This window comes from Osmerus mordax, chromosome 8 (assembly GCF_038355195.1).
Source record: "Osmerus mordax isolate fOsmMor3 chromosome 8, fOsmMor3.pri, whole genome shotgun sequence".
In the NCBI taxonomy this organism is placed as follows: Eukaryota; Metazoa; Chordata; class Actinopteri; order Osmeriformes; family Osmeridae; genus Osmerus; species Osmerus mordax.
Window position 1 is genome coordinate 9,014,918 of NC_090057.1, and position 27,878 is coordinate 9,042,795.

Consider the following 27,878-nt stretch of genomic DNA (forward strand, 5'->3'; position numbering starts at 1 on the left):
GACTTAACAGAACGGACTGGGTTATTCAAATCACACAATATCACTTCTTATCTAAAAAGTTGTCAACAAGTAAAGGGTGAATGGATTTGCTTTGCATGGCCAATCCGGTTGGACAAGTCTTTGTTCTCTGCTAATGTGTCTGTCTATCTTTCTCCACCTGGAAATTGGGTGCACATACCTCCCGCGTTTCTCATCCTTAACCAACCATGCATATTTAATGACATAATTACACACCTTGGCGAATTAATGTTCTCTAAAGCTATGTCAAGTGAAATATAATGGAACCCTCATGACAAATTTTATTTCTGGCGATATTATACCACCCCTCCTAGCCTACTTTAAGAAAGCAGCTAGAAGAAAAACACTTGTGGCGTTGCAGTAAAAAATTTGAAAAACATCTTTCCACATGTAAAGGTTACATCAAAGCAGATGTAACCAAAACCCTTTATCACAAGTGCGAGTGGTTAATTTCCTATTTTAAGCCTATTGAGTATACATGAAAATGTGTTACTAATCAGGCTATTAGCCATTATTATTATATATTAAATGTTTCGGACTGTAGGCGGTACAATTTCTCCAAGAATTTAAGAAGAATTTGCGGTTTGTCACCGTGCGCGCTCCCGCGCTTGTAGAGCATGCCTGTGATGTCACCCAAGCCGCGGCGGGGGTAGTTATCCTTGCGCTGCCTGGGAGAAAGCGAGGCTGAACGAGATCACGATGAGGACGCACCGTGCGCACCGAGACCTGTTCTTCGGTTGTCTATGGTGAATTTTCTACCAGTGAACGCACAGTCACGTCCAAACATTCGTTCTACTCATTAGGTAAGTGAAAGTCAAAGTATTCCGTGTATTTTTCTTTGACACTGTAGTCAGGTTGTTGCGTCCCCTCAAGCGGCATAACCTAAAGATGAATGCGTAAGTTACAAGGTTTGTAATTCGACTGGTCTTCATTGACCTCTTCTGTGGTTGAAAGAAAGAAAAAGAATGATCGGAGGAATGTAACCTAATGCAAAATTCACGATGACACTGCTGTAGGACGTGTGTGGATGTGTGTGGCTCGCATACAATGGACAGATGTGTGAGTGTGTGTGTGTGCGTGTTTGTGTGTGTGTGTGTGTGTGTGTAAGCGTGGAAACTGCAGTATTGGTGTCTCTCGGTAGGGTACTGTACATTTTCTATTATGATAGAGGAAAACATCTCTTGTTATTCAGAATAAATGCAACAAAGGCTCATCATTTCTAAGCCACAACGTTATAACCAATGACTAACCAACAGTATAACCTTATCGACTGAGAAAAGTAAATATTAATTTTACTCGAATCCCCCCTACAATAAATGATTCTGACCATCTTGTCAGTTACTCTCACGATAATGCTTTGCACTTGGTAATCCTAACACTGAGCAGTGACAGGGGCGCTTGTGATGGTTCTAGAAAGCTTTTCTTTTGTCTGAATATCATCTTTGTTGAAAGGTAAAAAGAAAAGGCAGCTAATACCCTTTTTGTTTTTGGATTGATTTGGGGATCTGTGTGTGGGGCTGGCTTACTCCTGACTCCTGGGTGATTGGTGTTTATTGATTTGGTCAAATCAAAGTATCTTGGTCGATATTTATTTGTGACTTGTGGACTCCAGTTGGGTAGATGTAGATGTAGTCACATAGCAACTACCGTGTTAAATGTCAGGGCACCTTCAACAATACACATTTGTCAGTTGATACAGAAGATAACAGTGACATGAAAGGCTTTGCTAGGCTGCTGGAACATTGGTTTGCTGTGGTGGAATGGCATCATTTCAATCCTTATCTTCAGTGGACAGGTGAGTAACCCAATTCATTTCATTCCCCATCTCCTTCAGCTAATCCCTTCAGGTGGTTAAATCCAGACAGATGCTTGGCTTCCTCCTGTATCCGGCGGATGTGTTCCAGTCTGATTAGATGCTACAGTAATGATCCTATCTGGAGGGTTTATAAAGGTACAGCATGGTGAATGCACCTGTACAATACAAATAAGCCAATCTTAATAGCCCTTTTGGCTGTTATACATAATTGAAGGACAATGATTGGACACATTTATAAAGAACGCACATGTGACCATGTGGACAGCCTACTTTGGAAAACAGAGCTCGATGCATGTTTGGATGTATCAGAATGAACTACTATCAGGTTTGAGATCCCCTTCCCTTACTTGACTTGATCTTTCCACACATGAAACACCAGCTCGCCATCCACTGGTCCTCAATACCTGCCTAGACTCTGTTGCTCCAGCCTCTCAGCTAGCACCTCCCTCCCCAGAACTAGTAGATGTGGCTCCCCGAGCCTCCCACCCCTCCTTGGGGCTTGCTGGTAGGGCCCCTTCTTTTCTCCCTTGCTGTTGATGAGTTGATTAGAAGCAATCACACTGCAGCTTTCATTTATCTAGAACGTTTAACAAACACATGGCTAATCACACACACTGTCACGCGTGCACATACACACAAACATGCATGAGCACACACGCACATACACATCCATGCTTATGTACACCTTCCGTTCTCCTACTATTTTGAAAAGGTTGTTTGGTTTTGGTTAAATGAATAAATCTGAGCATCGATGGCTTGTTCCTTAAGAGTTAGTGTTACAGTGTTACTGTGATGCTGTGTTGTCACAAGATGAGTTAACACGTATACACAGACTGACACCTCATGTTGCAGAGAACACATGTAAGTGTCAGACGCGCACACACACATGCGCACGCACACACACACACACACACACTGTTCTTTGTGTTCTGAGCAGAGAATGACTGAAATAGTATCCCAACCTTCTCCGCTCTCAGTGCTTTGTGTGGTCATTAGTATTCTCTAGGTCACTGATGGTATTTCAATGGTATTTCAAATATGAGACGTGCATGATGTAAAGTTTATTTGACTCTTGTCATGGAATTATTCATTTGTAAAAAATGGTCTCTATACAGAAGACCAGATCATTCAGGTGCACCTATAGTACTGCACTGTCTGTACATATAGTATTAGCCAACAGTAAGTAAGCTTGGGTCGATCCTCGCATTAATTTGTACATACTGACCCTCCCAAAACTAGATTCAATCTACAGTATGTAGATAGTGGCATTTATAGGTTCTGCTCATCGGGAAAACACTTGTTTAATACAGAGGTTATCTAGGGAGTCGGCTATAAATCAGAAGGTTGTTGGTTCGATTCTCGGCCGTGCCAAATGAAGTTGTGTCCTTGGGCAAGGCACTTCACCTTACTTGCCTCGGGGATGTAGATGTAACAAAAGCACCAGGATTGATCCAGTAGGCCTGCCACAGGTAACGATAGTAACGTAGTCGGCCATGGCTGTGGACTTCAGAAAGCATGTATTCTGTTAACAAGCTGCTTCCATAGTGTCATGATGGCCAGGTGGGCTGCATCACTGTTATTCTTTTAATTGGCTGAAGTGATGACAGGGGCCCAGATGCAGCCTGTCGGCCTGCTGCTGCCTGTAATTGGACGCACGGGAGGAAAGTCTGACGTCGTACCCTGCCTCCCCAGGACCTGCCTACACGGGACTGAAGATAACGCCTTGCAACAATAAGGTTGTGGGTTCTATTCCCCTAGGGAATACATGCAGGATAAGTGTTACAGTAGATGAAGAGAGGTGTCCTTTTCTACACAGCAGTTCTGAGGCGTCAACGACTGTCGCTGTCTTTTGTCAAGAAAGAACCAGAGACTTAAATGGTTTGTTTTTCCTGCACCAAATGTGGGAAGGTGTGAAATCATCCATGATCAGCGTTTGATATGCAGTTTTTGATTCAACAAAATGTCCTCTAACCAGCTGTTAGGGAGAGGGGAGGGGCTGTCATGTCAGGTTATTCACCACAGGTAAACGGTACACTGGAAGCACTAAGGCTTTCTCTCCTCTCTTCTCCTCTCTTCTATATCGTATCTCCTCTCTGAATCTCTCTTTTGTCTTTATGAACCTTTCTCCTTTGTTCTATCTCTTCTCTGAGCCTCGTTCTACTATGAGAACCAGTCTCTAACAGGTGTGTGTCTGGCCCTTAAACATACTGTTTACAGAAGAAGAGAGTGAGTGATAAACATGTTGCTAGACTTTAACATACCGTATAAGGGTCTGTCTCCCTCCCCTCTCCAGAGTCATCAAGGCAACTGTGAATGACTTTGACAGTTCAGCTGCTGGTATTTCACTGACAATCCCTCAGGAGGGGGGCTTCTGCCCATAATGTACCACTACACCTCCCCCCACACGCACACACACACACACAATAACACAAATGTACACACACATGCACACACACACACACACACACACAATGCCCTCTGCAGCTCCCAGTGATTGGGTCTTTTTAAAGTGATGGAGCTTTTGCTGTCCAGCCAGGCTAGCAACATGTTTTTCTCTCTCTTCTTCTGTCATTGAGTACTGTGGTGAGGGTATAAAACAAATCACAAATCTGGACGTGTGCACGCAAAGCACACACATATGTTCAATCTGACAGATCCACTCACTCGCACATCACCCACAGGTTTAATCCCACAGATTCACTCACACACAAATCCTTACATACAGTCACCCCATCGCACACACACACACACACCCACACCCGCACCTACAAAAGCATATAGACACACAAACACTGTGTGTTGATAACAAACTGACTATCAGAAGACAGCTGTTTTGATGCGGGTCGCTGGTTGTTTCTTAGGTTGCTTTTAGCCTTATAAACCCCTGGTTCTGGCAGACACAAGTCAGTGGACCACAGAACAGCAACAAAGTAATCTTCCTTTGTTTTGTTTTAGTACTGTTGACTGCAGGGCCACAGTGTTAAAATCTCCTAAATGGAGATGTCAGGACCAAAGCTATCTCTCTCACTGGATTACATCTCCACTGTTGTTGCTGGCCTGGATTTAGAAAGAGACAAACAAGTAGGGAGTAGAGAGTAAAAAGCTGATATTCTGAGATATTTTGTTAACAAATGTATTTGTGAGCAAGACCTGCTGTGGAGGGGAGTGGAATACTTTCTGATGTAGCAGTTAAAGGGCAGATAAACAAAACTGCTTAATGACTCATATAATTAACACTCTTGAATTACAATTACAACACAGGCTCCATCTCTCTCACTGCTCCCCTCTGTGTCTCTCGCTCTCTCTCTCTTTGCCTCTCTCTCTCGCGACCTCTCTTTGTCCCTTTTTCTGTCTCCTCGCTTTCTCCCTCTCTTTCTATCCCCTTCTCTCGCTTTCTGCAGTTTGTTTTCTTGGGGCTAATAGGGTCTTGGCTGGTGTCCCAAAACCCCCCTCCTCCTCCACCCTTCAAAACCCTGCTCCTCCCTGGGCTTTGCTCTGCTGTCGTATACTCACAGCCACCTCTTCATTTTCCATGGAGAGGCATCCTCTGAAGGAGCTTCATCAGCAGGAGAAAAGGCCTGGTTGTTGGGGAAGCATCATCGGACTGGGTTCTGGTCCAGTTCCAGTGTGTCCCTGAGGCCAGGGGCCCTTGGTGGCTCCTCCACCCCCTGGGTTTGTTCTGGCTCACCCACCCGGAGCTAAGTCCCTCTGGGTCTCCATCTGCCAGCCAGGCCCCTGGAGGGGGGCTGCACACTGGGTCTATCTGTCCTGACTGCTCCCCTTGCTACCTGCTTCTGAATGGCTCTCTTTACTGACTGCCTGGGTCTATGTGGCTCCTGTCTTGGCTGCCTGGTTCTTTATGACTTATTGCCTGGCTGCCTTGTTGTCTTTGGCAGCTCTCTGCCTGCCTGTTTCTTTATGGATGAGGGATGACTAATATCACGCTGACTAAATGCTCGGTTGACACTGTGTCAGGTCTCAGTCACACAACACATTGCATAAAATGCTGTCCAGAAAGGTTTGTTCAATATATATTATCTGCCTGTTTGCCTTGGTGGGACCAGAATGATGTCTACCATGACACACAGCAGGTGTCAGGAGCAGCGGGCACAGAAGACAGGGGAGGGGTGAGAAGGCTTGGCAGGCAGGGGTCAGAGCAACAACCAGCAGTGGGCACAGCAGGCCGGGGCGGGGAGTGGAGGCAGCAACAGGCAAAGGTGGGGACAGAGGGGGGCTGGCAGGCAGAGGACTCATGTGGCATCACAGCTGAGCTCTGTCTTCTGTGGTGGTGTGCGACTACGACACTAACTGCAGCCAGTCTGTCTGCTTCACATGCTTGAGGTGTGTTTACAGTAATATGGCTCCGCTGTACACGGCATCAACTCAAAGTCTAAACACTTTTGCAAAGCGAGTCAAGGCAAGTACACAAGTGAGTATTTCGAGGATGTTCTCTGACAGAGGTATGTTCTCTGAACACAGCACAGTGCCTTTCTGGTGTGGTGCAGTAGGTCACAGTCAGCACTCTGGAACTCAGACAGGGTGACTACATGGATAGATAGAAAGAAAGAAGAAAAAAAATACAAATAATTCAGTGCCCGCCCCCACACACAAACACACACACCCTTCACCCTAGCCAACACCCAAACGGTCCCCCCAGGACCAGCCTTTAATCCTAGCCTTTACCCAGCTGGGAGTGGGGCAGTAGGGGGGACTGATGAGGCCCTCGTGTTTGGCCCGGCTGTCTCTGTCTGGAGTTTCTTAAATCACTGTGCAGATTAGAATAAGTCATCACAGAGAAGCTAAAAATACACCAAGAGGGAAATCTGGGCTGAAGCCCTACATGACTGGCTCTACTCCACACACAGCAGTCACTACGCTCTCTGACCATGAAGCAGGAACCGCAGTTAGAGATGCTCGGAGATTAGTAGTGTGTGCCTGTGTGTGTGTGTGTGCAATGTGTATGTGTGTGTGTGATTCCTTGTGTCTGGATTGAAGGAGCGTGTGATGGATGTGTCTCTGGCATGTGTCTCAGACATGAAGACTCCAATATCTTATTATCGTCTCCCAGGCTGTAGGTGGGCATGCTTGATCTAGTTTGACTACCCTAGAGTGTGTCTGTATGTGTGTGTGTATGTGTTTGTGGTTGTCATACCTTAGTGTGTTTTCACACTTGTGTGTAATACTGACATCTTAATCATAGGTAGGTTCTTTTAATTTGAGTGTTTTGTTTTTTCGTTTGTGATTGGTTCATACAGGTGAAACCAGTTTATACCAAAAATAGGTTAAAAACATAACGATACAAAAAAACGATTAGAAAAACCCCCCCCAAAAGATCTTTGGTCTCACATATCTAATGAAAAATACATGTCAAACAACTCCAGTAAGACATCAGCTATCCCCATTGGTTCCCATTCCCACCCAGCTGTGGATCCCGGACAGTGGTTTTATTTCAAACAGTTCGACGCAGGCTTTCTGTTCTTCAAAGCTCTGTGGAAGAGATCCGATAGAGCTTCCAGTTCAAAGGAGCTGCAGTGGCGTCCCGGGGGATGCTCTGACCAGCTCCCCCTGTGAAAGGCCTTTCATGAGGGCTGAATCAGGAGATTGCAGGACACAATCACAGAGGATGTTTTTGTTCCTTTTTATTGCTGCTGAGGAAGATCACTCATCTGTGAAGAAAACTGGCCTTTTGCTGTCGTCTGTCATTCCAGACCTCATTCAGTACCAGCCTGTTTATTACCGGGGTGTGTTATGGCTGTGTGTGAGTGTGTGTAACTGAACACAGAAACATGCATAGCGCCCAAGTAGAACATTAATGTTGTGAACTCTGGCTTATGCTACATCCTTTCCTTGTCCCAGAGACATATTTCATGCTCATATTTCAAATCCTAGTTGGGAAACAAGCCCTGTGCCAGATCTCTCCTCAGGCCTTCTTTGGCACTTCCCCATAGGATGAAAGACCCGGGACATCTGGGTTATTGATGGTTTATTTACGGACACATCTTCGGATCAAATCCCCTCAGAGGGTGGTGGGTCTGAGGGCAGGGGGAATGGACAGTGCCCTAGAGATTGGACCAAATCCTCCCTAAACATCCCTGGATCCTGCCCAAGAATAACAACAACATCGTCATTAAGTCAGGAGCCTATCAGAAGCTCCAGCCCTGCCCTGTCAGGAAGTGTCCAGTTTGACTGAGGATGCAAACAGACAGCTGAACATAACATTAAAGAAGGCTTAATACATGCTGATGCTTCATATTTGTAGATAGAAATGTGCTTGTGTGTGTGTGTCCTTCTCCAGTGTGGTCAGAAGGAGATGAATCATAACCCACTCATTGTCCTTTTCTGCTTCCCACTCCTTCCTTCGTTTTCTCTATCTCTATCTGGTTTTTGTCTAATTCTCATCAAATTCTCCTCCATTTCTCCTCCATTGTCTGTTCCTCTTTCTCTCTCCTTCTCTCCTCCACTCCCTTCTATACTAGATTCTACTAGGTTATAAATAGAGGGATTAAACCCTGTCATCCGGCTAACCTGCAGCTTCTACCAATTCAGCTATCTTAGCTGGTTTACATAGCACACACTCCTCCTACACTACTGGTAATGGGCCCTACATTTCTATCGGACAACCTAACTTAGCATGTTTAGGTAGCAATGGGCCCAACATCTTTAGCTAGCCAGTAAACATAGATTTTTTTAAAATATGAAACAAGTATTTCATGGTATAAAATCTTAGAGCTTCGATTTGCTCTCAAGTCAGTTGCCACTCATGGGTCTGACCTTTGGACATTTGATTGACAGGCCAGTTCTGGGAGGTGTAGCCTTCACTGCCAGCAGGGGATCTTGAAGCCAAATATAGACGTGGAAAGACCAGCAAGATTCCTGCTTCCATTTAATCTGTTAATGTACGTGTACAGGATACGTCTGTATCCTGGATGGGTTTAATGGGACGCAAACACTATGGGCTATGACATCACTAGATGGGCTATATGTGTTGAAACCAAGGTCGCAAAGTTTCATCAAAATGAACATTTTGCTTGTTAGCAAGCTAACCATGATCTATCTCCTATTCTATCAAATGGGTTAGAACATCTGTTGATCTCTCCTCCAGTTTCTCCTCAGGTTTGTCCTTGCTCCTGTCTCACTGCTCATCTCCACATGCTGCTAATGGTATCTCTCACCATACATTTACATTTTACATTTAGTCATTTAGCAGACGCTCTTATCCAGAGCGACTTACAGTAAGTACAGGGACATTCCCCCCGAGGCAAGTAGGGTGAAGTGCCTTGCCCAAGGAGACAACATCAGTTGGCATGACCGGGAATCGAACTGGCAACCTTCGGATTACTAGCCCGATTCCCTCACCGCTCAGCCACCTGACTCCCTAGTTAGCATCTGACAGACACATGCTGAACAAGACACTGCTTCTGACAGCAGACCCCTTCACCATCTGGACCTATGTCTGATACTATAAAACAGACTACGTGACCACACACACATCCACAGACACACACACACGCACATACACACTCTGTCACATACACACACTACAGATCCCATACTGTATTTGGCAGCTAAGTGGTCTGTGTGGTAGTGCTATCAGATTAGAATTGGAGAATTCCCTTCTAGAAAGGTAGTCTAACACACAAGCCTGATCGGTACAGATCTAGGCAGAGCTAGTACTGAACTAGGGACAGACAAAAACTAGCAAAAATAGTCTGAACTCAGGGGAATATATAGAACCTTTAAGTAGCACATAACGGCAGAATTCAGACTTTGTTTTCTTTGCTGCGGTGCTCTTCATGACTCCAGGGAAATCATTCAGGGTTGCTCTCTAGTCTAGAATGCCTTGGTTATTGGACAATAAAACACTGCTGCCAGAGTATAAGGGCCTCTGTTTGAGTGCCGTGTTGGACACAGTTTGCAGTATGTTCTAGAGCAGGAGTGGGAGTGGAAGCAGGGCTAGTCGATCCCTCTCGACCCCGCCGTGGGAGCAGAGGCAGGGGTCACCCTCTCCCAGGGCAAGAACGCCTGGGTTTTGTTTTGTGTTAGCCATGCTGGCAGTGTTTGTGTGTGCCCATTCTTGCATGTGTGTGATCCTTCTTGCATGGATCTTTGTTTGTGGGCGTGTGTATGTGTGTGGGGGCTATTATTTTTGCATGTATGTGGTATGTGGTATGTAGTATGTGTATGTTTTGTGTGTATATGTGTAAGTGTGGTTGTATGTGTGTTTGTCCCAGTTTTGCGAGGTTATGACTTATGAGACCGGCGGGAATAATGACCAGTTAACTGTTTATCCTCATAGTCATATGACCTCATTCCTCTTGATTTCCCACTGTTACAGCCACGATCATTACAGGGTCCTGGGACTGCTGGCCAATCCTCAAAACTGCCCCCTCAGTCTCCTAGTTTCTTTCCTTTAGGAAATTGACTGAAAAAACACTATGGTGGACACACATGATTGAGGTTTCAAGTCAGGGTCAAGAGATTAGGAACTGATCTAGTCCATGGGAAGGAAATAAGTGTCAGAGGGTTGTGAATTGGAACCATTTGGAACCAATCCAATCCCAGGATTGAGTGAAAGTAGTGGTGTATGTAGTACGTTCAGTAATGATGACACATCCTCTCTCATGCTGTTCATAGGTAGTGGGTCACTGCAGGTCACCTGACCCTGGGGCATTAGGTGACCTGCTGCCTGTTCATACTCTCACTTTTACAGATCTCCAGTGTGTTTGGATGCAGTCCCTAGTTATGAGTGTTTTGTTTCAAAACTCCTGCACAAATCAGCCTATCGGCATACGCCACAAAACCTTGTGCAGAGAGGTCTGTTATAACATGCTATAGAATGTGGCTTAATCTATGTAAATGACCCAGAGCCAAAGGAAGTGGAGCGCACACAGACAGGAAGTGGAACACGCTGTGGAACAGCTAGAGTTAATTCAGCTTTGTCCTAGATCCCAGCTGCACCTCTCCCCAACCATCTCCACGGTGATAGCTAGTCAGCACATTGTCCTAAGTACAGGATGCACGTGGACAAGGATCCATGGCACATGGAAGATTCTAGAACAGGTGACCTGGAACTGAACTGGGACATAAAACATCACTCTCTTCTTACTCTTTGTGTTTCTAATCCATGTTTAAACATTGTGTCATCAGAGAGGTCATATTCTCCCTCTCCCTTGCCCCCTCTCTCTTTCACTCTCTTTCCACCTCTCTTCATCCCTTTTTCTTTCTGTCACTCACTCTTTCTCCTCTCCAAATCTCTCTCTCTATCTGTCTTTCCCGTCATCACCTATCAATCCTCTTAGTTACACTTTCCAGTTTACTGGATGTATATCTCTCTATGGATTAACAGGGTTGACAGCTTGTTAAATTCTCCATAGAATATGAGACAGTGGGCCAATGCCAGCTACCGTATGAGGGGGCGTGGTGGTTACAGGCGGGGCTATAAGATAAGTGGGAAAAGCTGGATGAGCGTGAACGTTGGATGTCATCGTTTTTCAAATTTTAGAGATAAAATAGACTGGTGTGTGTGTGTGTGTGGTAGACAGTCATACAGGATCAGAAGCTGCTATAGTCTATGCCCTTATCAGACTGGGCCAAGCTGCTGTGAGGTCACAAGGCCTCATTGCTCCATGAGGGCACCATTGTTAGAATGCTGTCTAAAACCAACATCCAACAAAGTCCTGAAATCCACAAACAGCAATGTTGTCATTTATCAAGCTTTACTGCCTTTCCAGTAATGCCCTGCTGGCAGTTCCTTTCCTGGGGTTGGATCACCAGATGGTTTCTAAGAGACTATCTCTCCTGGTTTTGCAGCCAGTCAGAGTAAATGTTTGGAGTGGGAGGGCTGGGTGAGCTCGGTGTGTGGATGGTCTCCTGCAGAGTGGTACGGTGAGGGAGTCAGTGTTTACAGTGTGTATTGGGAAAGATGCCAGTGCTTGTTCTCTGAGAAGCAGACCAAATCTCCAGAATTAACAGGGATGTGATCAGTGGTGTTGTCAATGTTTGTCAATACTAATGTGCACTGCATGGTCATTGTGGTCCGTACTAAATAGCACTGCGTGGTCAGCGTGGCTGGATGATGTGGTGAGTGTAGGACCGGGAGAGACAGCAGACAGAGGGAGCATGTCCTCCGGTCTGCACAGAACAAGCCAAACAGCAGATGAGTCACAAGCAAAATGAATGTCAGTCGAAACATCGCGTGTCGTCGAGAAGCACTTAGAGTTCTTTCTGTTAGTTCTAGAAGCCTTCAGGGTTCTGGCTGTGCTATTTTGTAACCTCAAGGGTTCAGTCTGTGGGTTCTAGAAGCCTCCAGGGTATCATTATGTTCTAGAAGATTCAGGGTTTTACCGAGCCCAGTCCCAATGCTGTTTTTGTTTTTTCCACAATATTTTAATTTAATTTATTTGATTATTTATATATTTGTTTTCATTTTGGTGCATTATTAAATGTTATGTAAGCGTTGACATCATACATAATAATGTTTTTGTTTTTCATCTATTTATAAACACTGCTGCCTGAATAACAGAGTTAAGAGTCCTTTAGCATCTAATACTGAAGGCTATACTACTTCAAAAAGAGCACTCATTAAGTCAATACCAAGTGCTCCAGCCTTGTCATAGCCAGTGTGAAGTGCAATCTAAATGCTCCATTAAACTTGCAGCTTTCATCCTCAGCCACTCCTGCTACAAACCCTCTGATCAGTCTGTCCATCTTTCCGTCCGTCCATCGGTCTGTCTGTCCGTCTGTGGATCTTTCAAGCAATTGTAGTTTGATTTGATTGGACGATCACACTTGTAAGACCGGTCCAGACCGGTCCAGACCAGTCCAGTGGTTTCATGGCACAGGGTCCAAAACGCTTCAAGATCAGTCAAAGTGTTTGACCGTTGTTCCAAATGAACGTGGTTTTCTTGTCTTAGCTTTATAATATAAAGTAGACCTCTACTTGGAGGTTGATTTGTAAAGCAGACAAGATAGAACGTGATTAAGGATTAGTATGGATTAGGGCTAGATTAATGGTCTTTGTTTCAGACAGGGGTTTGTTACTGTGGAGTCCCCCTCACACCAAAGCTGTATACTGTCTGGGTGGTAGAATGTCTCACGAAAAACAAACAATGTTTGTTTTCGAAAGGGTAGAAAATGTTACGTTGAATGGAGAGGACCCCAGGCTGCTAAATGTACCTTGTTGTTGAATTAAAAGTAAATTAGGCATCTCTAAATACCAGCCGTCACCATTAGGTAGGAAACAATTATCAGACTCCAGGCTCTGTGTACCTTATTTCTCCTGTAAGACAGGAGGCATTAGCAATGCTGGCCTTTTGTGATACAAACTGATGCCAGTATTTGATAACAGCAGAAAACAACATATTCAAAATGCTGTGATTAAAAACACAAAGTCAAATCATATGTTACACGTGTGAGAAACACCCATTTCAGTTTAAAGGCCAAGCCTTGTGAAGACGAGCTTGTGTTTCTAACAGCCCGGAGGGTGGCCTGTGAGTAATGTTTTTAGTCAACTCATGCACACAGATACACACAAGCATGCACACACAAGCACATACACACACACCCACACTTACCACACTTGCAAGCACACAAGCTGCTGCCTCCTGCCCACCAGCCTTGGCAGACTCTGTGTAGCTGTTTGGCTGAGTATCCCAGTAAAGACAAGCTGGCACAGCACCCATCTCTGTCTTCACCCAGTGGACCAGGATGAGAGGGGCAAAATTGGGAGGAAAACCATACCAACCCTGGCGCTGACTCCATCCCCCCATCTCCAGCCCTCAGCCCCAGCTTGAGCCCATCTATATCTCTAGCCTCAGCTCCACACCCTGGCCCTGACTCTAGTCCCCAGCCCAGCCCCCAGCACAAGCTCCAGACCTAGGCCCTGACTCCAGCCCCAACTCCCAGCTCCAGCCCATGGCCCTGACTCCAATCCCATCTCCAGCCCCCAAAATAAGCTCCGGACCTTGGACCTGACTCCAGCTCCAGCCCCCAGCTCCAGGCCTTGACTCCAGCTCCAGCCACCAGCCTGTCCCAGCTGGAGTCTGAGTTCCCTCTCCCCTGGCCAAGCCTACCTCTCCCCAGCCCTCCTCTCTCCATATAACCCCCCCCGACCCCCCTTCTTTCCGTGCTCTAGCAGGCCTGACCCAGGTGTTAGTACTGATTACTGGTATAAAAAGAGTCCATCCCAGACCAGGAATAGCCCAGTGTTGACTAAGGGAGTTTGATTGAATTCTAAATCGTGTGACATCCAAGCCTGTGATTATCATCTAGTAAACTGATGGTGAGGGCAGGGCACCATCTGCTAAATGGGGGGGCTCTGGCTGTTTGTCACTGGGTGTGCGTGCGTGTGACGGTGTGTGTTGTCTAAAGTGTAAGAGAGAAAGAGAGAGAAAAAACAGAGAAACTGAAAGGGTGTGATAGTGGTGATGAAGGTGGTAGACATGTCCAACTGACAGTTATAATATCAGCAGTCTAAATTCATACATCCAGTAGCTGGCGGCCAGAATGAGGTTACTGTTCACATCCTGTCCCAGCCCTGTCCTAACCCCCTCAACGCTTGCTGCCAAACACAACCTGAAATAGATCTGGAGCAGTGGTGAAGGGGCCTGAAGAAAACATAAGAATGTGAAAATGGTGTGTGTGTGCGTATGGGAAGATGGGATGAATGTCATCTCAACATCAATAAACTTTGAGGATAGGGTATTTGAGTCATTACAAACATTCCCAGACACAGGCATCAGTTATACAGAAGAAAGTCCATTACTTCTACATGGAAGTTTTTAGATGAGTGTGGGTACAACAACACTAGTTGGGTCCCCTTCATTTTGGTCCCACATTTTTACATAGCTCTAAATAAATGAGTTTTACATTGAGATCAGTCCCTCACCTTGTAACAGTCTAAGAATCAGCCCTCTGCTGGTCCGATTGTGCACTGCATCCTATACAGCGAAGGAAACCACAGCAACCAGTCACTTGGTGTGTGTCCCAGATATGTAGCCCACCCCCCTCCCTGACAACGGACTCACAGCAAGAGAGCAAAGTGCAAATGCCAGGCAGGTACAGCTGTCAGACCAGGTGATGGATACCAGGACAGTTTTTCCATCCACAAAACCCCCCAGGCCTCGCAGAATCTACAAAAACACAGGTCTTCAGTGTAGGATCTGTTGTCCTGCCCTGGGTCTTTTACAAAGCAGCAGCTTTAAGGCAGGAGGAAGGAAGGCGTGAACGTTCACTTTACACGTGTCCATACAGTCGGACATTCATTTCCCTCGCAGGCTGGTTATTCCGGGAACACAATGAAACATTAATGTTTTGTGTGTGTGTGTGTATGTGCGTTGTGTGTGTGTATCTCCTTACCTGCAGGCTATGCTATGAGGACAGGCTCCAGAGATGACTGATGTGGAGCCTGTTGTCACCGACTTTGCGTCCACGAGCCGTACGGGCCGCCGTAACGCCCTGCCCGACATCCTAGGCTCCAACGCTGCAGCGGCCACTGCGGACCTGCCCGACAAGCTGGCAGAGCTCTCCGTGGCAGGTGGGTGGATTCATGACATACGTGTTTAAACATAAAATAAACAACTTGTAGCTGGTTGCATTTAAATGATGTGAGACACACACAGTGAGATATACAGTAAATCCTTGTTAATTGTATAACATGTACACAGGATTCATTACATACAGTATGAACAGTGGGGCCGGATCAGGGTTCATGCTAATCAGCAGCAATAGATTTCAATACATTTTGCTTTTGGTGGATTGTGAAGTCTGTCTGTTCATGTGTTCAGTGAAGCAGATGCTGTCCGTGTACAGTATGGATGATGGAGTGTCTGAGTCACACTACAGAGATAAGCGATTACACACACACTTAGGCAAAGGGCTGAGTGCTCCTCAGAACTCCTGTGATCACACACATTGACACAAACACACACACACACCACACCATCTCCACCACTGTCACCCTAGAACCATTAGCTGCAGTCTGCCTGTCAGCCTAAACAGTTGTCATTCACCAGGTTGGCTGTAGAGAGGAGGCCAGCTGAAACCACCTGAATGGAAATCAGCAAATGCTTTTAGAGAGCCTTAATGGAGGCAAGAGAGGAGAAGAATATCAGATAGGCTACTGTTAGTCATCACTGCTCACTAGCCTCTGAGCACAGAACACAACTGGGAGGAGGGAGAGAGAGAGAGAGAGAGAGGGAGAGAGGGAGAGAGGGAGAGAGAGAGAGCGGGGGGAGGGAGGGAGAGAGAGAGAGAGAGAGAGAGAGAGAGAGAGAGAGAGAGAGAGAGAGAGAGAGAGAGAGAGAGAGGTTGGGATAGAGAGAAAATTACTCTACCTTGTAGGCTTGGTTAAGAGGAGATGATCAAGGTTTTGCAGGTTTTTGTTCTCCTTTTTTCAATCTATTTCACAACACCCCCAACAAACACACATTTAAAACAATTTGCTAAGCGGATCAAGGACAGATACGATAACCAAATTGCACAATAACTGCTTGTTGTGGAGGCCAGTACATGCACACTGTGAAGAAAAGATGGAAATTAAGTTTGGGTTGTGGAGATCATTTTAATTTCCTTTCTTTTTGTGGGGGTTTTCACAAACCATAACTCCCATTGTAAATTGTTTTGTTTTACATACCACATACAGGCACACACACACACACACACAGAAGCCCCTCTGCCTGGTTTCTGTTCTGCTCTGTGTCTTATTTGTAGAGGGATATAGTGTTACAGTGTGTGGGGGGGTAGGACCCAAACGCAGGAGAGGTAGCCAGTCATAGCATCAAACAAGGGTTTATTTTTGAAACAGGAAACAGACAGAGTACTCACAGTAACAAGTGTAAGGACAAGACAAAGACTGGACACAAAACAGGAACCTAAATACATAGAACCAAACAAGACACAGGTGGACATAAGACCAATGAGAACTGAAACCACTCAACGAGAAGCAGGTGAAGACAATGACAGACACAGGGAAACACTCGGGCAGGGCAAAAACAACAAGGGGGCACAGCCATGACATTTGGATGCTGTCGATGTGACATGTTGAGACACATCTTCAGATGGAGTAAAAAAAAACAGGCTTTAGCCTGCTCGAGCAACAACATACATTTGTATTAAAGCCTGAGTGTGTTGTGTGTTATGTGTGTTATGTGTGTTATGTGTATGTTATGTGTGTGTTATGTCAGGGTTTTGTGCATCAGAGAATGTAACTATTTACCAGACAAACAGAATGAATGAGAGAACGTAAAAAGAAAAACCTTGTCCTGATCTGGGGAGTCAGGTGGCTGAGCAGTGAGGGAGTCGGGCTAGTAATCCGGAGGTTGCCAATTCGATTCCCGGTCATGCCAACTGACGTTGTGTCCTTGGGCAAGGCACTTCACCCTACTTGCCTCGGGGGAATGTCCCTGTACTTACTGTAAGTCGCTCTGGATAAGAGCGTCTGCTAAATGAATAAATGTAAATGTAATGTAAATGATCTTCCCACCTAACACAGCCAGGAGAGGAGAGCTCTGACAGCAGCTGGTTTCTGGGAAATGACTGTCTACACTTCAAGAATAGGGCTCTGTCGAGCCACAAAGAGGCTTGTTCCTTTAGTCAGCATTCGATATCAGAAAGAATGTAATGATGAAATTGTTGGTGAGACAGAAGTGCTGATTTGGTGTTTTTGGATGAAAGCCTCTGCTTGATGATGTGACTGGAAATATAAGCAACTATAAGGGAAGGCGACAGGGGAAATGGTTACTGTGGAATTGTGGCTAATTGTGGCGAGTTCTCCTCCGGGTGTTTTCCAGATGATGCAGAGGGAGGGGGAGAGGGGCCATCCGGTAGCCCGCCCAAGACCCCCGCCGATGGGGAGGAGAAGGCTGAGGGGACGTAGTAGGGATGGAGCTCTGGATCACTGGAGGACTGACTACCTGAGAGGATGGACTGACTGATGGTAGGATTGACAGACGGACGCATGGATGTACAGATGGATGGAGAATGATGCAGACTCTCTATCATGGGCCTATTCTCCACAGACCCCACCCCCTCCCTCCCCCACCCCCTCCCTCCCCCAGCACTCCCCATTGACCAGACAACTGTAACAGCTTCATGTGCCGTGCTATGCAACATCAGGACGCTCTACAAGCCAGACTGGAGAGTGGGTTGTTGAGGAAGGGATGAAGACATAGAAGGAGGAAAGGAACGAATTGAGGATGGAAGGATTGAAGGAAGGAAAGAGAATATGTTGCTTGCAAGGAGGAAGAGCTGTTGTCTTTTTTTAATCAGTTTTAAGGTATCCATGGTTACCTCTGGCTCACGATTTGTTTGTGAATAATCAATGATTCTGCATCTGCCCTGTTTCTATGTTAGCATAATATGCAGTCTAATTGGTGAACAACATTGGTCAAACAAGATTATGGCCATGATTAATGTCATTGATGGTTTGGCGGGAGCAGGGCTGGTCTTGTGTATAATAATGTGGGGTTGTTCCAGTCACAGCGTTCTTTCAGAATGTCTCCATGTAGTTGTGGGAATCTCTCTTTTTTGCACAACAAAAGTATAAAACATTCCATTTGGTGATGTAAGTACATTTTTATCTTATAATCGTTGTTTAATAGTGTGCTAAAGTGCAGCCTCTACCTTGTGAGTGTTTTTTACTGTTAAAAAAAGAGATGTGTTGCTGACAACTGATTTATTAGAAGTAATGAAGAGTTATATGTGTATTTTCATTCTGTATATAGAATTTTACATTACTGTTACATTCGCCGCCCTGTACAGATTCATTTCAACATTCACTAATAAACAATATTCTCTATGTACCAACGCTGTCAGGCTGTTTCTGTCGTTGGCCCCATAGTTTGTTCATCAGAACCATCAGGAGATATACATCCTAGTTGTATTAATGTAATAGCCTGCTGCTTAAATTGTTGTAGACTAGGCCACGTTTGTGAGATGCTTCTACCTTCATTGCAATTGAGTTGTTTGTGTTGCGTGAGTAGTTTCAACAGAAGGGGGCAGCAAACACATTTTACAACAATATCACGCCGCTTGTCAGTCCCCAAATTATTATTTTTTTAATTTAAAATTCGAATTTGGACAAATAATTGATATGATATATGAAGTCTTACTGTATGTAGGCCTATTGAAAGTGACAATTTGACAATTCGAAACTGGTCTTAATACAGTAGGCTAAACATAAATTGTGGATCATTTCATGACAAACCTTTCTCTTTTAGAGTCCTAATAATCTTGTAGGTTTTGGTTATCTCGTAAATACCGACAATAGTAGAAGGCCTATTACCTTTTTGTTTTACTCAGATGAAATCAAATTGGCGATTAATGTGGTTATTCACCTTGCTTAAAAGAAATGGCCTACAATTGCACTTAAACCCCATGAAAGTTCCAATTGTGTTCTGAATGCAGACAGCCTCGGGGTCTGACTAGGAATATTGTATTTGACATAGACAAAGAACTGTCAAACTAACTCAGATTCCGGATGGGCGGTTTCTCCCGTTCCTTACCCTCCTCTTGTCATTTTATCTAATGTCCCAAATTTGGTTTTATACTCATGTTGATGTTGATAGTGAAAATTGTAGCTAGACTGCACTAATACAAACATTTATAATCTCCACTAAGCTGTATTGCACAAACATGGATAACATTTAGTAATTCGCGTAATATTTCGTAATTGTGTTAAGATCCCGGCCTGACCCCAAACTCAGGGTATTGGGGCGTAAAACATTCAAGCTTTCCACACCAATCACAAGGCAGGTAGTTTTTTCTGAGCCAATGGGAACTTCAACCCCACCCATAAACGCGCATATTAAACAGTCCCAGAATGATATTGTAGGTGCACTGGAGAGAACTCAGTAGTCTTTGCATCACCGCTCAAACTTTACCTCCGCTATCCTCCAACTCCTTTAACCACCAACATGGTCGATACCTTCTGTGCCACCTGGAAACTGGTCGACAGTGAAAACTTCGACGAATACATGAAAGCACTTGGTAAGCATTTTTTTTTTTATAATTAGACTGTCTCAGGCCAACCCAAATAAATATCAGAATCTGTAGGAAACTACATGATAATGAATAAATAATTACATTCATCTGAATCAATTAGACATTACTTTTTTTTTTAAACAGGTGAAACAATAGTCTCAAACATGATTTGACTTTACTTTGACAGGTGTTGGTTTCGCGACGAGGCAGGTTGGCAACGTAACCAAGCCAACGGTCGTCATCGCCAAGGAGGGTGATAAGGTTGTCATCAAGACCCAGAGCACCTTCAAAAACACCGAGATCTCTTTCAAACTGGGCGAGGAGTTCGATGAGAGCACCGCAGATGACAGGAACTGCAAAGTAAGTTGGAAAGGCGCTCTTTGATGTGGCGTCAAGATAACTTATTTTTCACTTTGAATGACCAATGCCCTGACAGCTACAACGACTGCATGACTTCAAGGGACCCTATAAGGGATGTTAGAAATAGTTAGGCTTCATGAACCGTAGATAGGCTATCCCTCAGTATAATTAGGTTTTCCATTGCAAGTCAGTGTCTCATTTGTTTTACGAGGGAGTTTTATGGGATATGCCTATGAGATAGTGGTTAGCATAACATAGGGCAACAGACAGGTGCGTTCATCGGAGCGCCAGGCTGACATTGTTCTACATCTTTCTGTAGTCCACCGTTACCATGGATGGCGACAAGCTCGTGCACGTGCAGAAGTGGGACGGAAAAGAGACGACGTTTGTCAGGGAACTGAAGGACGGAAAGCTGGTCATGGTGAGAGATTATTTCTACTATTTGCTAAATTAGTTTCGAACGAGCTATATTGCACTCCCTTCTGTCGGTTTGGAGGAAGTTATGCTAAAAGTTGTGCAGTGTAATGGAAATGGAAACTAATAGGCCTATAGGTCTGCTCTAATTTTAGGCAACATAATCTATTCCGTGATTTTCATTGAATTCATAGATTCATAAAATGTTAGGCTACATTATGATTTGTTTGCAACACGTGTTAGATATTATGTTTGTTAAATTAATAATTGCTCAACTAATACAACTGACTTTCATTCTCAGAACCTGAAGTTTGAAGACATCGTGGCGGTGCGCACCTACGAGAAGGCGTGAGCTGATGACGTCATTGGATCATAAACCCACAGTCCTTTTTATTGGACCACATCCAAGAAGTGTTTTTTTTCTCTCCTATTTTTATTACTGTATGCGTTGCTGCCCCTTGCACTTAATCCCTCCAAATGTTTTACAACATGTGCTGGAAATGTTTTAGGTAACTACATTTCTTTCATGGTAGATCATCGTATGTCAAACGTACTTAAATAAAAGTGAGTGAGTGCTTTCTAACAATGTGTAATTTTTTTTATAACACACTTAAGGAAAATACATGTGACATAACGTTGACCTTGTAATAGACTCGACTTAAAATTAGGTGCAGTAGTTTTCTTGGAGAAGGCTCGTTGTAATGAACTATCTCTCAGATATCTAGTGTAGAAAACTTCTTAGTATCAATACGCCAACTACCCATAATATAATGTTTAAAGCGGTCACTGCAGTATTAACCGGTGCGTGCGGCTGTAGTGAACTCAGCGCTACTTGTTTGGAGCGTATCCAATACTGTTCAGAGAACAGTGACCAGAGACCTACCAGACAGAGTACGATCACGTGATCCCCGTGCTTCCTGTTTATATCATGAGAACATTTCTAACGCTATGACCAAGTAACTCTGTCTCGCTCAACATTCGCTGTAATTCTGTAATGCGACAATGGGGTTCGTGTCCTGTCTCTCTCTGTTTGGGCTGCAATTATATTTTGTTAACGCGGCTCCTGTTGAACCTTTGGAAACCGCTCACCTGAGAGGCGTAGGTAAGTCACGGATACGGCCTTGGGCTCTGAGGACGGGAATAATACGCAATTCCAAAATAATAATGAAACAAATTTCAGATAAAAAAAAATATATATATATATATATAACTTCTTATATATAAACATTTTCATGTCGGTGTAGTGCTGTTTGAAGCTGTTTATAGAAATGTATCTATGGACTTCTTGTTATAAATGGTCCTTATAGACTTTAGGGAAACTACCCGTGCATACACATAACCTGACACAATTCCCATGACAACCGTATTGTTTTTAGGGGCAATAGCCATGAACACATAAAACCCTGTTAATATCTTAGTAATAATACCCTGAGGAATAGCCTAATTCTATCTCTATCACTTTCTCTCTCCCTCACTTCCTTGATCTCACTCAATCTGTCTTTTTCCTTCTCTCTATCACCCTCTCACCCCTCCCCCTTCTCTCTCTCACACACTACCTCTCTCCCCCATCTTATATCTTGCGTCCGTGCTCTCTCCCTCTCTCGCTTTCCCTCCATCTGTTTCTCTTCCTTCCACTGCCATGGTATAGGAAAGTTCTGGCATGTCTCTGACCTGCACCTGGACCCCACCTACCACCTGACAGAGGACCCCACCAAGGTGTGCTTCTCCTCCAAGGGCGTCCCAGCCTCCCATCCAGGCTTGTTTGGAGACTTCATGTGTGACTCACCTTACCAGCTCATCCAGTCTGCCTTCACACACATCAGAGAGGCTGGCCAGCAGGCACAGTTCATGATATGGACAGGGTGTGTGCTTTAACATCCAACCAACTGGGAGTCAGGTGGCTGAGTGGTTAGGGAATCGGGCTGGTAATCAGAAGGTTGCCGGTCATTGCCGGGAATTGTGACGTTGGAATAATGACGTTGTGTCCTTGGGCAAGGCACTTCACCCTATATGCCTCAGGGGAATGTCCCTGTACTTACTGTAAGTCGCTCTGGATAAGAGCGTCTGACTAAATGTAATGTAAATGTAACCACATGATGACCAGAGTATTCATTCATTTGTTCCCCTGAGTTTCATCTAGAACCTTGGTGTAGAAAGGTGGTGATTGGTTTGTGTGTCAGCTGATCATGTTCAAATGGTGGTAATTACACTTTGTGATGTGAATGTCATCATCTAGGCCTATGCTTCTCAATACATGTTACTTGCATGGGGATGTTTGTCCTAGCACTCTATGCTAGTTTCAGATCATTTCAGATGACCGTTGTAGTTCCTTTATTAAATTATCAGTGTAGCAGGTTTTAGTATATTATTGCAACATCCTTACAATTTGTGGAATTGAATCTGCCAGTCCCAGAATGAGGAAATGTCTGTAGAAATCTCCATGATAAGACTCTAGATTAGAATTTCAGCTGAGCGTAAATACATTTAGCAATGGAACAGCATGGTTGCACAAAAGCCATGGATCATTGATACTGGACCCAGAGCAGTGAAATAGAAGTTTACAATCTTGCCATCATAACATTGTGACACAAAAAGGACTGAATAATGTCTGTATTTGTCTCTGGGGGGTGGGGGGGGGGGGGGGCGTGGGTTGAGACAGGTTTTCTAAAAACATCTCTGTGGCTGGGATGAGAAAACTGACATTGACATTGTTCTCATGGATGTGGCCTATTCATATTATAGAAGGTGTTCCTATTGGTATAACATATTTTCGGATTCATGTTACAACATGTCTTATGTCATTACCGTCTAATTCCTCCTCTCCACAGAGGCATTCGATTGCTGAGAAAGCTGCATTCAGCTGTACATGTAATAAACATGTATTAAGTTTAATAAGCATGTAATAACAGTCCTGTCTGTCCCCAGGGATAGCCCCCCTCACGTCCCAGCAGGAGAGCTGTCTACAGACATGGTGGTCCAGGTGATCAGTAACATGACTCAAACCATCAGACACTACTTCCCTGACCTGCCTGTCTACCCCGCGCTCGGAAACCACGACTATTGGCCGCAGGTATCTCTTTCTCCCACACTATTGGCCGCAGGTATCTCTTTTTCCCACACTATTGGCCGCAGGTATCTCTTTCTCCCACACTATTGGCCGCAGGTATCTCTTTCTCCCACACTATTGACTGCTGGTAATTTCTTTTCACTTGCTATTTGCCATATAAACTTTCCTCACTCAAATGTTTTTCCTCTTATATGAATGGCCACTGATATTCTGACTAGTCTCCAGCAGTTTTCAGTACATGCTAGATTTAAATGATATATTGAGTACACAGTGTGTGATATATTTAGTACACACTGTAAATAAACAGTACATTCATATTGTTTGTATTCAGCTAATGTATAATTTCTTTATTGTTTTGTTAAGCTGTGACGTGCCCTTCTTTTCAGGATCAGTATCCCACTTCCACTAATGCTATCTACCAGGCTGCTGCCAAGCTGTGGCAGCCCTGGTTAAAGCCCTCCTCTCTGCAGACCCTCCGAGAAGGTAGAGTGAGACAATACATCTGTGAGAGTGAGAGAGAGAGAAATATAGACAACCCCTGACCCTGCAGATTCTTATAGAAACTACATATGGAGAGTGATGGAGATGACACTGACAACGAGAGTGATACGGCATAGATATGTCCAACACAGAGAGTGAAATAGAAAACCCTAATCCAGCAGAGCCTCAGAGGGTTAGCTAGGGTGTCTGGTATTACTCTGCAAGTCCATCTCAGAATGTTATTTCTTGGAATCAATGGTTTAATTATTACATTCATAGCTGTTACATTGTCATATGATTCTTGCTATTGAACCCATTACACCGTAACAGTCTCACTGAACGTGAGTCCTTTTAATCCAATACACATCAGCCAGCCTATCAGCACAGGATTCTTAGGTCCCATGTTGGAAATGATAATCTGGTGGATCTTCTCCCTACAGGTGGTTTCTACTCCCAACTGGTCCAGTCTGGCCTTCGTCTGGTCAGCCTGAATACTAACCTGTACTATAGCCCTAACAAGCAGACCCTCAACACCACAGACCCCTCTGGGCAGCTACAGTGGCTGCAGGAGACCCTGGAGGGTTCTGTTCAGGCCAGGGAGAAGGTAACTCGGACAGGACACCAGATTTCCGTCTAGCAAATACCTATTTTACTATCTATATTTTCTATTTTTAGCTATGTATGTCTGCAAATAGTTTTTTGTCTCCTCTCCTCTCAAGGTGTTTGTGATAGCTCATGTCCCCGTGGGGTACCTGCCCTGGGCTCGGGACACCACAGCCATCAGAGAGATCCACAACGAGCAGCTGGTCTCAATCTTCAGGAAATACAGTGACATCATTGCTGGACAGTTCTATGGCCACACCCACAGAGACAGCATTATGGTCCTACAGGATGAACAAGGTTGGTTCGAAGAACAGGAAGTGAAATAGGCTTCTATGTATAGCATAATAAGCATATAGACAAACATAGTTAAAAGTTGTTATATAGGTAATATATTACAAAGCACCCACATAGTTTGTCAGTTTATTTGTATGTTTTTAGAAGGGAAAATGTACAGTTAAAATAATACATTTTGGACTGGAAAATCATAGTCCTCGTTATCATCAAGCTCTTTTGGATCACAGTAGGCAGGCAAACAGGATATATCTGTCATCATCACACTGACAGTAAGTAGTTCATTAGGAGGTTTGTTCCATAACATAAGTCATTCTTCATTTACTAGCCTTAAAGTCTTCATGAGGTGGTAAACCAATGCTCGCACACATGCACATATGCACACACACGTTCTAGGCACACATACCCCCACACACCGATACTCACAAACACAAACACACACACACTGTGACCTTCTGTGTACCCTTTGCAGTAATGATGCATAATAAGATCATGTTATTGAGCAGCCTCTGGCTAACTACTCAGACAATCAGACACTCCGTCAACATGACCTCTGGTGACCTGCTGCGTTGTGTTGGGGTGTGACTGGGAGCACGGCAGAGAGCCAGCAGCCACACACACTCACATGTGTCTAGCCTAATGAGCTGACACTGAGACATTTACCTGCCCTAAGTATTTAACAACATCCTATTTACTTGTTGGTTTTCGTCTTCTGTGTGTGTGTCTCTTGTGCGTTTGTGTGTTTGTGTGCATATCAATGCGGGTGTGGTGTCTGTGGGTGGGTGTGTGTGTGTGGCAGGTAAACCGGTGAACTCCTTGTTCGTCTCTCCAGCTGTTACTCCAATCAAGAGTGTGTCCGAACCATATTCCAACAATCCTGGCTTCCGCATGTACCTCTACCACCCCCAGGACTATACTTTGCTGGTGAGCCGACAAGCCGACAAACAGCAACTACCCTCAAACTATCTCTCATACACACACACACACAACCTGGCTGGGAGGATTTTAAATCATACTCTCCTAAGAAAAAATAAGTGCTGTGTAGATCAGTTTGTTCCTGTAAGGGACAACAAATAGGGTTAGGGTTAACCCCTAACCAGAGATAGAACTGTCCTTGACTATCCTGAGGCAGGTTGATGCTAGTTCTTATTAACTGTGTGTAGGCTTGGGCAAGTTCCTTTGTAAATATAATACTTCAGGAAAACAGAGAGAGAAACAAAGAGAGAGAGAAAGTGAGAGATAAAATGATGAATTGAGATAAAATGCTTGTGTAATAAGAAGGCTTAATAAATAGAAACTTTTAGACTGCTCTTATTTCTCCAGCTGCTATTGAGGTCAGCATCATTCAGGTAACAGTTAGCTCCCTGTGGATAGCTGTGCTTTGCTACTCAACCTTCAGACAGCAGGCTTCTCTCATGATTAATGGGGCTGCCATTCATTATACAGAGCTACTTCTTATCAACGTTCTTTCTCAGAGCAAGAGTCTGAGCTTTTCATTGATTTCTATGGTCTTTTAACTCCATTTTCCCCCTTTCTCCTCCTTCTCTCCCCTCTCCCTGTTTCCCTACCCTCCCTGCTCTTTTTACTCTCTCCCTCCCTCTATTTCTCTTTATTTCTCTCTCGCTTCCTTTCTCGTGGCCCTCCCCTCTCCTTCCTTCTCTTTCTCTCCTTCCCCTCCCCTCTATCCCCCCTCTATCATCCTCCCTCCCTCTTTTTTTCTCTCTCTTCCTGACTGAAGGATGTTTGGCAGTACTATTTGAACCTGACAGAAGCCAACCAGTCACAAAGATCTGACTGGAAGCTTGAATACAGCCTGAGAGAGGCCTTTGATCTGAAAGACCTCCAGCCAGAGAGCCTGTTCCAGCTGGCCTCCAGCTTCCAGGACCAGCCCAGTAAAACCTTCCCCAAGTACTTCACACACTTCATGGTCAGCTACAACAGCAGTATTGAGTGTGAGGATGACTGTAAGCTCACCCAGCTGTGTGCTGTGCTGTACCTGGACCAGGATTCCTACTCCAAGTGTATTAAGCAAGGGAAATAAATGAATCATGTTTCTTAAGATTAACATTTAGCCTAATCAGGGATGTCGAGTCCTTTTAATGAGAAATGAAAGCACAGAATATAGAACATTTATGTTTTGTAATACCTCATCTTTGATTGAAAGTATTGAACCTAAAGGTTGCATTCACCGTGAAATGTTTCTTGACTCACTGTATAATTGTATGCTGCTTTTAAAATCCCTATATATGTTTATTATATGAATACTGTAGCAGAGGAACAATGCATTATTGAGAAAGAATAAATGTTTTATGAATGTTTTGAACAAATACGAGATATGAGGGGATGATGGAGTTATTGTTCACTTTAATAAATATCAAGAGAGAATAACACAAAGAGATCTGGTGGTGTTTGTGTGAAATGGATGTCGAGAGGTTCTCTCCACCTGCTTCCATATATTCTAGCGTCTGTCCTAGTTCTATCTCCTCTGTCCTCCTCCTCCTGTCCTCTCCTGTCCTCCCCAAGGGAAGTTAGTAGTGTAGTCCAGACTAGAGGAGCAGAGTGGCACTGGGTCATAGAGTTGTGGGAGAGGTTAGTTCCTCCCCCCTGTGTGGAGGATGAAAGCGAGAGAACCCACTCTGCAGGGGGGGGACAGACCCCAACCCCACATGACCTCTCCTCTTCCCTCCCTTCCTCTCTCAACCTCCCTCCTCTCTCTTCCTCCCACTTTTTGTCTTGCTTTCTGTCTTTGCTCCCCACTTACAATGTCCTCCCCTTTTCTCTCTGACTCATACGCTCTGTCCATTTCACCGCACTTCTCTCCAACTCTTTTCTTCTCTTCCTCTGCCTCTT

The 27,878-nt window shown here is 44.6% G+C and overlaps 3 protein-coding genes across 3 annotated transcripts; all 3 read left to right on the forward strand.

Moving 5' to 3' along the window:
- Window positions 1-704: 704 nt before the first annotated feature.
- On the forward strand, window positions 705-18,598 carry pkib (protein kinase (cAMP-dependent, catalytic) inhibitor beta). Its single transcript, XM_067242227.1, has 3 exons — window positions 705-821; window positions 15,197-15,368; window positions 17,623-18,598. The coding sequence occupies exons 2-3, from the start codon at window positions 15,224-15,226 to the stop codon at window positions 17,706-17,708; spliced, it is 231 nt and encodes a 76-aa protein (XP_067098328.1). The 5' UTR covers window positions 705-821; window positions 15,197-15,223; the 3' UTR covers window positions 17,709-18,598.
- A 1,077-nt stretch (window positions 18,599-19,675) lies between these two features.
- On the forward strand, window positions 19,676-21,173 carry fabp7b (fatty acid binding protein 7, brain, b). Its single transcript, XM_067241055.1, has 4 exons — window positions 19,676-19,819; window positions 20,001-20,173; window positions 20,493-20,594; window positions 20,889-21,173. The coding sequence occupies exons 1-4, from the start codon at window positions 19,747-19,749 to the stop codon at window positions 20,937-20,939; spliced, it is 399 nt and encodes a 132-aa protein (XP_067097156.1). The 5' UTR covers window positions 19,676-19,746; the 3' UTR covers window positions 20,940-21,173.
- A 337-nt stretch (window positions 21,174-21,510) lies between these two features.
- Window positions 21,511-27,411, forward strand: smpdl3a (sphingomyelin phosphodiesterase acid like 3A). Its single transcript, XM_067241994.1, has 8 exons — window positions 21,511-21,689; window positions 22,236-22,449; window positions 23,513-23,657; window positions 24,041-24,137; window positions 24,575-24,738; window positions 24,854-25,034; window positions 25,828-25,952; window positions 26,767-27,411. Exons 1-8 carry the CDS (start codon window positions 21,590-21,592, stop codon window positions 27,067-27,069), a joined length of 1,329 nt encoding a protein of 442 aa, XP_067098095.1. The 5' UTR covers window positions 21,511-21,589; the 3' UTR covers window positions 27,070-27,411.
- The last annotated feature ends 467 nt before the right edge of the window (window positions 27,412-27,878 follow it).

Bases quoted from the DNA above. Each gene is read 5' to 3' on its own strand.
- pkib (XM_067242227.1), top strand. From the start codon at position 15,224: ATGACTGATGTGGAGCCTGTTGTCACCGACTTTGCGTCCACGAGCCGT. The intron at 15,369-17,622 runs GTGGGTGGATTC...GGTGTTTTCCAG, and splicing joins GGCAGAGCTCTCCGTGGCAG to ATGATGCAGAGGGAGGGGGA.
- fabp7b (XM_067241055.1), top strand. From the start codon at position 19,747: ATGGTCGATACCTTCTGTGCCACCTGGAAACTGGTCGACAGTGAAAAC. The intron at 20,174-20,492 runs GTAAGTTGGAAA...ATCTTTCTGTAG, and splicing joins CAGATGACAGGAACTGCAAA to TCCACCGTTACCATGGATGG. The intron at 20,595-20,888 runs GTGAGAGATTAT...TTTCATTCTCAG, and splicing joins AGGACGGAAAGCTGGTCATG to AACCTGAAGTTTGAAGACAT.
- smpdl3a (XM_067241994.1), top strand. From the start codon at position 21,590: ATGGGGTTCGTGTCCTGTCTCTCTCTGTTTGGGCTGCAATTATATTTT. The intron at 21,690-22,235 runs GTAAGTCACGGA...GCCATGGTATAG, and splicing joins CGCTCACCTGAGAGGCGTAG to GAAAGTTCTGGCATGTCTCT. The intron at 22,450-23,512 runs GTGTGTGCTTTA...GTCTGTCCCCAG, and splicing joins CAGTTCATGATATGGACAGG to GGATAGCCCCCCTCACGTCC.